Source organism: Bidens hawaiensis, unplaced genomic scaffold (assembly GCF_021521415.1).
Source record: "Bidens hawaiensis isolate Kalapana, Puna unplaced genomic scaffold, B.hawaiensis_p1.1 tig00000760_1, whole genome shotgun sequence".
Lineage (NCBI taxonomy): Eukaryota > Viridiplantae > Streptophyta > Magnoliopsida > Asterales > Asteraceae > Bidens > Bidens hawaiensis.
In genome coordinates this window covers 1,756,115-1,769,001 of record NW_027491043.1, presented here as the reverse complement: position 1 = coordinate 1,769,001, position 12,887 = coordinate 1,756,115, and the positions used below count along the sequence as shown (strand labels likewise).

Sequence of the window (12,887 nt, the reverse complement as noted above, 5' to 3'; positions counted from 1 at the left end):
TATGCTTACTATCCACACATTAATACCAACACGGTAATTTTTATTATCACTAAATAATAGTTTAACAAGTATGATAATAATAAATTGTTATATAACTTCACCCCTGCAAATATTTGTTTTTAGTTAGAAAACGGGCTTTGGACATTAATATCCAAAACTCATTTTCAAATTGTAATTAAATTATGCTTATCACTTTATCGGCGGGTAACTCATTTTCTATTGTTCAAGCTTAATGTAATTATCATTAGAAACATTACTAAAACATAACTGGTTTTTATAGTTAAAAGGCTGCAAAATTACCATTGTCGGAATAATATTAGAAGTTGGTTACTATTTCATAAAAAAGAAACCTGACAAACTATTTGAAGATCCAACAAGCAACTCACTAATGATAACCATCAACTTCAAACTACAAATCAATTTAAGAAGAAATCAGAAACAAATGACTTGCAGAAGAATAATCGGTTACCTACTTGCCTCGCTTTCTTGTACAAAATCTTCAACACACAAATCATTCTGGGATGAAACAAGTTTCACTTTTGCCTATGCTCAGTTACGCAACAAACAACTATTTGCATAAAAGCAAGTCTCGTAGTTAACAGCAGTGACAGGAAACCGTCTCCAGCTTCATCAGCAGCATCTAACTTCATATTGATCATTAAAACCTATGCCCTCGTCAAGAGAGCAATGGACTCCCATTCCAAACCGCATATCACATCCTGTAACGAATGACAATCCGTATAATATGAACTAATTAATAAATTTTAGTTGACTCGATGTCGGGCTTAAAAACTACTCACAAGCTGAGCTCGAGCCTAGATGAGCTCAGGCTAGGCCGGTTCGTTTACATCCTACTTACCATGAAACTTTCGTGTCTTAAAAATTATGTTGATTAAGTTAGAAATGAACCCCAGCAACAAACTTTTAAGTAAAAGGAGAACTAAGAACAATTATAAAAATACTAAAATAGCAAGAATCGACTATAAAAAAACATGTCGTGAGATGTTAATTTCAACTTACAGAGGGGTTCTGTCGATCAATGTCGAAACAATTAATGGCACAGTTTTCAGTTAGTAGTTCAGTAGGTTCTTCACCTACAAAAATTAGCATCCAAACTAACTTAGTATCTAATAATTAAAAACTATAATGTAGTTATCCAGACTGAATAAATGATCTATGCCAAAAAGTACTCTTATGAAAACTAACATAACGTTTATATATTATCCACCTTGTTTAAGAACAGCAAGAATCCCATCTTCTGAGCAAATCATAGCAGGCAACACTCCTTTGGATGATAGTTTAGCATGATCCGAAGCACTCGTATACGTGTCGTATTGAACCTCCCACACATCACTTTCAGATATACACGTTGTGGTCTCACCATTATCAATTCCTGAAAGAGCAATTGGCTGTTGTGGCCTCCTAAGATCCCATGCAAATACAGTACCGTACGACCCTCCTGCCTTCAAATTGTAAACGAAATTACACACGTACCGTTTTGAAATGGACTTGGCGTTCTTCCTAGATAAGATAAACTAGTTGTGGAAAAAGATTAACAAAGTATACTCACCAGGCACGTGTGCTTTCGTGACGGATGAATATCAATAGAGTGGACAATCTCGGAAGTAGCTCCCTGAGCCCTGTGATAGGCTCTTACAAAGTCATAAGGCATAAAAAAGCATGGTTTATTATATCCAAGTAAAAAACTATGACAATGAGAATCGTATCAAGTTGAAGCAGTCATAAAGGTGACACTTACATTTTACAAATATGGAAACCAATAGCTTCTATAGCATATGCATTATAATAATAGATAGTTACGTCTACTGCACTTTTAGATTTACCATTGTTGCTGACGTCTATCAAAGGTGTACAAATGCAAGAATGCAGATATAAGTGCACTTGAAAAAAGTGATTCCATACAAGTACAATTTCAATATAGCACCATGCTTCAGCTAAATCTTTAACTCGTTTCTAGCAGTTCAACCGTTCGGGATTAAAGTTTTAATCATGAGCGCAAAAACTAGCAAAAGATGGGAAACCCTTCAAACCGTTCACATATCGTTCTCTTCTAAATTGAGATACAATAGATACATCAAGAACCCGTTACAAAACCTAACTATAAGCATAGTTGAAAAAATCCCGCCTAGCCGCGGATTAATCCCCGATTAATCGTTAGTCGGTATCCCACCAACTAGTTGCCGACTAATCGCTATTTGGTCAAAATTTTTAAAATATTTTATATAAATGTTGGCATATAGATGTATATTTGAAAAACTACATATAAATTCCAATCCTAATGCCCGACTAGTGCCTAGCGATTTCTACAGCACTGACTATAAGTAAAACATAAACATTTACAAGTGCAATATTCTCTCCCAACTGTAACAGAATAAAAATCAGTTTTTGATTTCATAAAAATCTTTACAATCCAAGTTCACTTCATACTAACATTACAACAATAAAATTGTAACAAATCATATCAAAATCCACATCAAGTTTACTCACCAACTGCCCTTAAACTGCGAAACCAGCCCTCCGGCTCTCCTCAAATCCCACCACTGCACCGAATTCCCGAACCCGCCAGTCGCAAACTCAGTCGGGGACGCCCACCGAGCGGCCGTATACGAAACCAACCCCTTGCTATCAAAAACCCTCCGATACTCCAAACCGGAGTCCCCAATAGTAACCAAATTCACCCTCCCATCCTCTCCCACACTCACACACGCAGACCCATTATCCTGCAAATCCAAACCCGAAACCGGGCCCAAATGCAGGGTCTTTTCGGGGACGGAAACGAAGGAGGCGTCGATGGGGTTGGGGAAGAGGATGTGGAGGGAGCCGGTGACGGTGGAGGCGGCGATGACTGGGTTTTGATGGGCGACTTTTAAGGAGGTGGTTCGGGAGGATGGAGTGAATGAGGAATTGAGGGTTAGGGTTTGGGAGTGGATGGAATGGAGTTGGATTGAGGGTTGGGTGGAATCGGAATTGAAGGATGAAAGGACGACGTAGCGGTCTAAGGCGGAGAGAGGAGGGAGGAAGCGGAGGGAGTCGATGTAGCTGGATTGCGGGAGTCGGTGGAATTGCTTTAGGCTTTCTGAACCCATTCCGAGGGAGGGAGGGAGGAAGGGAGAGGTTTAGGATGGAGATGGAGATGGAGATGGAGATGGAGATGGAGAGGTGGAGTTGACTGGCCCAATCACCCTTCTCCCCCCTCGGCTATAAATACGACAGGTAGAATAACGGTAAAAGGATCGAACACTCTCTAATTCCTCAGAATTTACCGATCACATACCGTACTGATTCTCACGCCAGAGGGTGGTCACGAGAAGACCCCCCATACTCTTTTCTCGTAACGAGCTCACGGTGTTTTTATGGTGCAGGTTATTAGCAGTTGGTTGTCGGAATAGCTGTTATAGTATATACAGGAAAACCCCTATCTAAGCCTACCAAGAGTTAGATCTGGTGTTAACTCCTCCTGGACGAAGCACTAAGCTAAGCCTACCAAGGGTTAGACACGTGTTTCTTCATTGGCGCCATCCATACCGGCTAGAACAGAATTAAGAAACTATATTGACCGTCATGAGCTCCGGTCGTCCACCTCCATCAACGCCGCAATTTTCCAACCGCGCAGGACCCAACCAAAATGGGTCCCCGGAAGGAAACGAGCGACAGAGTGAGGACTATATAGAAATAGAATGACCACAACAAGACTTATCATTACGGTTTAGTAAAGCAAAAACGTCCCACAATAGTGGAAGACGAAGAAGAAGACCCAGTGATGTGGCTAAAAAGAAAACCTGAGAGAGTCAGTGCAGAATATGAAAAGCGGTTAGAAAAGCAGATGAGCAAACAAGCCAGCAAATTTACTCTGCGAACACTCATTTATTCACAAAATACTCATGGGGCTCGTCTGATGAAGACCGTCACCCACGAAGACATGTGAGTGACAGACTTGGGAGCCACAAAGACCATTTAAAAGGACTGAGCAGGACTTGGGAACAGTCCCTAGGACAAAGCGGGTAGCTCATTCAAGGAACACGTGGGTAAAAAACCAAAGGCTCTGAGGAAGTAGCGATGAAGACAACGGGGGGAGTGAAAGCAAGGGGGCCAGTCCAAAGAGTCAAGCGCGGGGAAAGAAACAATTAAATTATTACCCTGACACGGACGTGGATTTTTCAAAACCATACCGCCTGAAGGCTTTCGTAGAAAAATCAAAGTTTATTCAGCGAATAGCGGAAGCGCTGCTACCATCCAACTCAAAATTGCCTCAGCGGTAGGAAAATATGATGGGATGACCGATCCTAGCGATCACTTACAAAGCTTCATAGCTGTAGGAGGAGTCACATGATGGACCTTACCCGTGTGGTGTCACATGTTCGCTTTAACCCTTCACGAAGCCGCAAGAGAATGGTTCGAAAGGCTCCCGGAGGGGCGAATAACCAGATTCGAAGACCTGATCGCAAAATTCTCGCAGCACTTCAGCCAGCAACGGAGACATAAGCGCAATCCCGCTGACATACTGACGGTATTCTGTAGAGACAGCGAGTCAATAGAAGATTTCATCACGCGGTATAACAAAGAAGGCTTACTGATAAGAGATGTCAGTGAAGATATGATGCGAGCGGGGTTTCGCCAGGGAGTACGAAGTGATGACCTCATTCATAGTTTGTCCGGACGAGACGACATGCCCCAATCATGGGATGCCATTATGAGCGCAACTAAAGTGTATTTAGCAACGGAAAAATCCTTGAGTATGAGAGAATACTCTAGGCTCGAAGTGAAAAATGAGCCCAAAGGCTACAAAGGAAAAGAAAAAAGAAAAGGGGTCAATATGGTCAAGAATCCAACCATCCACGGAAGCAACAACGTCCAATGCAGCTAGGCCGTTGGTGGGGGAAATACACAATGATAAAAGCTGCATATACAAAAACAAAGAGTAGACTCCCTTGTCAAAAACCCCATCGCAAATATTGGCCACAGTAAAGAAGAAATTTGGATAAGTCAAAATACTGCAAATTTCACGAAGATGTCAGGCATAACACGGACGACTGCACCAATTTAAACAATGAGATAGAGGAGGCAGCAAAGTCCGGGAAACCTCGAGCATTTAGTGATTGAGGCCAGGAAGCATGCACGGAACCAATAAATGGGCAGAGACGAAGGTCCTCCAAAAAAACAGATTAAAATCCTCAACACCCATATGATACAGGGCGGAAAATAGGGGCAAAAAGGCAAACACCAAGCAGTGAGTCCTTGAAAGAAGAGCCTGTCATTTTCCCACGTATAAGAGGAGGACCGTGCTTAAAGCAGCCACTGATAATCACCACACTGATTGCCCATTACCGATACACGTACATCTTTATCGATCAAGGGAGCACGTCAGACATAATGTACCAACAGTGTTTCGATCAGTTAGACGCCGAGGATAAAGCAAGGCTAGAAACAGTCAACGCCCCAGTATTAGGTTTTTCGAATGAAGTCACCCACCCATTGGGACAGCTGATGTGACACCTCGCTAATTCGGTCATTATCCGTACATACCTTGAACTTGATTTCTTTATGTTAATCCTTTCTAGATTAAATTTTGTTAATTTAATCATCACGAGACTAGAAAATCCGTCAATGTATATTTATATATTAGGTAATTTTAGGAATTACTGAGTCTTACACGGGACACCCGACAAACCCGAGCGAAAGCGTAAAACAAAACAAACAATAATACATGTAAATATATTTATGTATACGTTTAAAAAATAAAAAAATAAAAATAATAATTAAGTTTGACTAAACATAATTTTGTTTATAAATCATTGTGTCTAGCGAAATGATATTTGTGTTTATATAGATATGTATACAAATATATATATATATATATATATATATATATATATATATATATATATATATATATATATATAAGAGTGTGTGTGTATATAGGGGAGGGATTTTTTGAGAACTATGTTGAGTTTTAAGAACTTAAGAACTTCATTCTAGGTCACACATTTAATTAAATGGATTGAAATATGTGGTTGATATTAAATCTGGCAAAAAAGTCAAAGTAGGAGAGAGAATAAAGATGTAACTGATTACACTAACTTTTACGTCCGTTACACATGTGTAAAAGTCGACTCGGTGCGTAAAAAAATCTGTAATTTTTTTATGTCTATGTAACCTACATATATTACGCATGTATAAAGAAAAATCGTTACACTGAGTTCTTTCGAGTTCTTAAAACTCAAAGGGGTTCTCATTTGAAATCTCCCCTATATATATATATATATATATATATGAGTAATTGATGTATTGGAGTGGGTAGCTTATGCATATATAAACAAGTGTTCGTTTTATCATATATGTACATTGAATAAAAATACTAATAACACCGACACGCGTCTAATACACGCACAATTTAAACCGAACAATCACCCAACGTCGTCTCCATCCGTCATTGCATACCAACCCCATGAAATCCACTGCTCCTCTCCTAAACCGTATGCATACAGACACTCACACCTTTACTTGAGTTTACTCAAAAGTTCATGTATTATTATAATATAAGTGGAAGCTAGTACATATCTCATACGATCAAGTCAAAGATTTAGTGAACTAGATATATCATCACATCACCATACCCAAATCCAAATGAATCCAAACTTGTGATCTTACTTATTTAACACACTATCTCCATTTCAAACTTTGAATGCTTAACGAACCATACTCTTGCACCATTTATAATCAACCCTTAAATTTCATAAACAAACCACAACCTTGTTGACAACAAAAACACAAACATACTCATCTCTTTCTTCTCTCGGCTCTCTCTCTCTCTCTCAAATATGCAACCACACAAATTCAAGCTCAAAAACACATACGTTAAGCTGAGAGCACTAAATTCAGCCCCTAAATCTGAAAACAAAGGAGTTGCAAGTGTTCATCAATTGTTTTTTTTTATGCTCCCAACTCCCAAGCTCAAGTTCCTACTTTTCTTTTCCTGGCCATCCTTTATTTATTAAGTGAGTATCTAGCACTCTCATTTTAACTTTTATAAAATATTACATGTTTATGCATAAAAGTGTTCAACCCAAGTAGTTGTCGCTGGTCTAACACTCGATAAATTATGAAAACTAGCAGCTTATATTGTTGTCCTTTAAATTTAAGCATATACGATTATATACATTCAAGGCATTCGTCAAATAAATGAAAACTAGAAATTTACTTCTAGATTTTTTTTATGAAGCACCATTTTATTATATAAAGAAACTTATATATAGCCATATATAATCATACGGGGTTTCAAGACGTGAATTACATGAACTCTCTATATTGTACTTTATTATAATGTACACGTACATATAAATATAAACTTTTGTTCCTTTCAAGTATTTTGGTGTATATAAATACATATGAATTTTCAAAACATAACTTATGAAAAGTCATTTATTTGTCCCTTGTGTCATATATATATATATATATATAAATCTAAAGACGAATAAAAGAGTGTTTTGGGAAATAATAGTTACTATATTTTCATCATAAAGAAATCGTATTGTAATTTTGTATATATTTGTTCACATGTACTTTCTTAAAAATATATATGGTGTTATATAAATACAATTGTTTACTTAAACAACTAACTTTAAGTCAGATCAACGGTAGCTGTTTAAAGAACCAACACAAGTTTTCATTGATGGCACTATTGTATTTTTGTCACCCAAATTAAAGAAAACCTAAACGTATCTTTTATGAGTCATCAAATCACAGTTTAAGTTAACACACTATTAAACACGTTTAGTAAAATGACAACCGAATGAAATATCTTTAACAAGTTGAGTGAAACACGGTCATTCAACACTTATGTGTTGAATACGAAGCATTAGACCTAAATTAATAATTGCATGTTATAGAGCGTTCGTAGGTCAGGACTTGGGGCTTTTTAATTATCTATCAACGTTTGAGAATCAGGTGAGTCTTACGCCCCCTTTTTAATATAACTGTTTTGAAACTCTTGGGGGGGAATGCATGGAGAAACACATGTACGGAAACGAGTAGAAACGCGGTCTTATTGTTACATGGGTTGGAAACAATAATGCACCCAAAGTCCCCTGGAATCTATGATCATTAACTATTGTAGACGTGGCCAATATGAATAGTACTATTAGGGATTAACACACCCCACCCGTGGTTAGTCACACTAACTTAGATTGGATGTCTAACGGGTGATATTTGTCCAACAGATGACTTCAATGTTTTCGCATTAGAACATCAAGAGGGGCGCTCATAGAAACACTGTTAGGTCTTGATCATAGAGCTCATGGTAACTGTTTGAGAAATTGGTTGACTCGTTGTCCAAGAAACACATATTTTTTAGATGTCATATAAACCTGTGAAAGCACCAACAATTTTTGTTGACGTTTTTATACATGCATTCTCAAGTAATTGAAGCATTGGAAACACATATGGAGTCACACGCATGTAGAGGCATTTTGTTGAAGTATTTGTCGTATAGGCTATATACAATGACTGTGATCCATGACGTCATCACGCCCTCGCATTTCCGCCGTCGACGGGGGTGTGACAGATTGGTATCAGAGCCACTGGTTATAGCGAATTAGATCTGCATGAGTAGGTCTAGGCTATATCCACGGCTCACGACATAAGCATTTTGCATTGCATCGCATCACATGACTCATAGATATAATTTTATTATTAGTATTATTATACAAATATTAGTGAAACATGAGTGTCGTTCTCATCAGTCACACACTTTGGGAATCCTTCCCTAGCATTGAAAATATTAGTCTTTCGGTCACCGCTCAACTATAGAGTGTGCTTCACTAGTCCTTGAACCCGTACTAGTTGTTATAACATCAAAGTAAATTGATAGCCATTAACTAAACCTTATGATGTCTAAATTTTTGATGAAAACTATTATAAATAGGTACACACGCATTATGATTCATGATGGAGCAATACTGGGATAATCATGTAAGGTTGAATTACAGTTACGGTGGCCAACGTAACGGTAAATCCACAATTATATGTAAACTCTGGGAAGGCCCATTAGGTGGATTAATGCCACGTTGTAAGAAATTATTTATATTTATTATCTCCTCACAATAGATTCAACACTTGAGTTAGGAATCGACGCAATTGTATATTACTCATACTGTTCGTGATATCACTTTTTAATCCTTGCCTATAGCAACTCAAGGTTTTCTCGTTATGAATGATACTCCGAATAAGTTGTGCCAAAAATGTGATTACTTAACACGAGGGTGTAGTAACCAACTGTATGCACAAGTGATATATTAGACTCACCCATGTGTTTCAACCAAATGTTGACACGTAATCTTACTTTGTCATAACCTCATTTACCCTGGGAGATACACCCTTAATTAATAATCTCATGTTTAATAGGCATTTGAAAACTTTACTAGACCTTTATCAAAACTTATATGTTATTTCACTTAGAATTCCCTTAGTACACACATCCGTGGCATCCTAGCAATAGTGACTACCCTATAGTACCATTCCCGTTGCTCTATTAAAAAAAAAGCACAACCACAAACCGGTACCTATTATATGGACATAGTATTTGTTGACCATAACTTTTCAAAACTAGGTGAAATACAAAACTTGACAGAATTATCTCAGTTAGTGTAATAAAATTTAATCCCTCTTAGTGCAATAAATTGGAATTCATCGCCAGCCATTAAGTCATTAAATGAAGTGATCATTTCGTTGTTCTCTAAAAAAAATGAATAGCTAGTACCTAAGAATATGTATAATCCTCCCTTGAACCGCCAAACGGAATGAAACCCATTGAGTTATTTTCTTTTTCCTTTTAGACATGGCATCCTAGTTGTTATATGTAATGGCCTCGTGATATACTATCGTTGTAAGCACAAACTATTCAAAGGACTTACTGTCAAGTCATTCCTTCTTTCTAAAAGTAGCTAGAATACTTAAGTACTTAAGGGACTTACATGCCTGGGATCTCTATAGAACGCTCTTGACACGGTTCAAAATTCCAAATCACTCACATGGTATAGTAAATACATTCTTTGAGTGTATTCCTTAAGAATTTGTATCAAGGCATGGAGTGCCTATTTCTATGATCTCCGACCGAGACAGTCGATAAATGGCAAGATTCTGGAAATTATTGAAATAGGTTTTGAGTACCCGTTTGGATAACGAGTACGACCTATCATCTTATATAGATGGTTAAAGCGAAAGGATCAACCAAACCCTTGAAGGTATGCTACAGGGTCATGTAATTAACTTTGGATGAAGTTGCAATGCTAATCTACTACTAGCAGAGTTTTCTTATAATTATAATTATCATCCTAGCATCAAACGGCAGAGTTCGAGGCCTTGTACAGCTTAAAGTGTCAGGGAATCATAGAAAAGTTGCAAGTGGTAGCCGGAAAAGCTATGCCAACAATCATCGTAATCTTTAGAATTCAATAAATTCTTTCAAAGTCTCACCTAGGAAAGGTGTTAATAGGTTTGGTATGCGTGGGAAGCTAAAATCTAGATACTTTGGACAATTGGGAATCTTTGCGAAAATTGGTCATGCCGTTTAGACACTCAAATTTCTATAAGAACGTAATAGTATTCATGACACATTTTATGTGTTTAATATGAAAGAGTTTCTTATTGAAGGACACACTCACTGTACCGTCAAATAAGGTCAAAATAGATGACGAACTATCTTTTATAGAGAAACCTATAGAGGTGTTTGACAAAAAAATAAATAAATAAAAATAATAAAAAAAATAATAACTTTTAGAAACCGAATCAAACCGAGTTAAGTGTGCTGAAATTCGAAACTTGGTTCTAAAGTTACTTAAGAACGAGGAGGTCGAAGAAACATAAATACCCCTCCTGTTCGAACATATACATGTCACGGGAAACAAGAGCTGAATTTCGAGACGAAATTCTCTTAACAGAAGGAGAATGTGACACCTCGCTAATTCGGTCAATATGTGTACATACTTTGAACTTGATTTCTTTACGTTAATTCTTTCTAGATTAAATTTTGTTAATTTAATCATCACAAGACTAGAAAATGCGTCGACGTATATTTTATATATTAGGTAATTTTAGGAATTACTGAGTCGTACACGGGCACCCGACAAACCCGAGCGAAGGCGTAAAACAAAAAAACAATAATACATGTAAATATATTTATGTATTCGTTTAAAAAAAAATAAAAATAATAATTAAGTTTGACTAAACATAATTTTGTTTATAAATGATTGTGTCTAGCGAAATGATATTTGTGTTTATATATATATATGTGTGTGAGTAATTGACGTATTGGGGTGGGTAGCTTATGCACATATAAACAAGTGTTCGTTTTATCATATATGTACATTGAATAAAAATACTAATAACACCGACACGCGTCTAATACACACACAAGTTAAACCGAACAATCACCCACAACGTCGTCTCCATCCGTCATCGCATACCAACCCCATGAAATCCACTGCTCCTCTCCTAAACCGTTTGCATACAGACACTCACACCTTTACTTGAGTTTTACTCAAAAGTTCATGTATTATTATAATATAAGAGGAAGTAGTACATATCTCATCCGATCAAGTCAAAGATTTAGTGAACTAGATATATCATCACATCATCATACCCAAATCCAAATGAATCCAAACTTGTGATCTTACTTATTTAACACACTATCTCCATTTCAAACTTTGAATGCTTTAACGAACCATACTCTTGCACCATTTATAATCAACCCTTAAATTTCATAAACAAACCACAGCCTTGTTGACAACAAAAACACAAACATACTCATCTCTTTCTTCTCTCGGCTCTCTCTCTCTCTCTCAAATATGCAACCACACAAATTCAAGCTCAAAAACACATACATATAAGCTGAGAGCACTAAATTCAGCCCCTAAATCTGAAAACAAAGGAGTTGCAAGTGTCCATCAATTGTTTTATTTTATGCTCCCAACTCCCAAGCTCAAGTTCCTACTTTTCTTTTCCTGGCCATCCTTTATTTATTAATTGAGTATCTAGCACTCTCATTTTAACTTTTATAAAATATTACATGTTGTTTATGCATAAAAGTGTTCAACCCAAGTAGTTGTCGCTGGTCTAACACTCGATAAATTATGAAAACTAGCAGCTTATATTGTTGTCCTTTAAATTTAAGCATATACGATTATATACATTCAAGGCATTCGTCAAATAAATGAAAACTAGAAAGTTACTTCTAGATTTTTTTTATGAAGCACCATTTTATTATATAAAGAAACTTATATATAGACATATATAATCATATGGGGTTTCAAGACGTGAATTACATGAACTGTCTATATTGTACTTTATTATAATTTACACGTACATATAAATATAAACTTTTGTTCCTTTCAAGTGTTTTGGTGTATATAAATACATATGAATTTTCAAAACATAACTTATGAAAAGTCATTTATTTGTCCCTTGTGTCATCTATAGACGAATAAAAGAATGTTTTGGGAAATAATAGTTACTACATTTTCATCATAAAGAAATCGGAATGTAATTTTGTATATATTTGTTCACATGTACTTTCTTAAAAATATATATGGTGTTATATAAATACAATTGTTTACTTAAACAACTAACTTTAAGTCAGATCAACGGTAGCTGTTTAAAGAACCAACACAAGTTTTCATTGATGGCACTATTGTATTTTTGTCACCCAAATTAAATAAAACCTAAACGTATCTTTTATGAGTCATCAAATCACAATTTAAGTTCACACACTATTAAACACGTTTAGTAAAATGACAACCGAATGAAATATCGTAGGTCAGGACTTGGGCTTTTTAATTATCTATCAACGTTCGAGAATCAGGTGAGTCTCACGG

General features: G+C 36.6%; 1 protein-coding gene across 1 annotated transcript; it reads right to left on the bottom strand.

Annotated features, from left to right (window-relative positions):
• Window positions 1-623: 623 nt before the first annotated feature.
• On the bottom strand, window positions 624-3,109 carry LOC143534209 (nuclear pore complex protein NUP43-like). Its single transcript, XM_077028757.1, has 6 exons — window positions 2,509-3,109; window positions 1,571-1,640; window positions 1,229-1,463; window positions 1,021-1,094; window positions 860-921; window positions 624-719 (listed from the first exon to the last, which is right to left on the bottom strand). The coding sequence occupies exons 1-5, from the start codon at window positions 3,105-3,107 to the stop codon at window positions 898-900; spliced, it is 1,002 nt and encodes a 333-aa protein (XP_076884872.1). The 5' UTR covers window positions 3,108-3,109; the 3' UTR covers window positions 624-719; window positions 860-897.
• Between the last annotated feature and the right edge of the window lie 9,778 nt (window positions 3,110-12,887).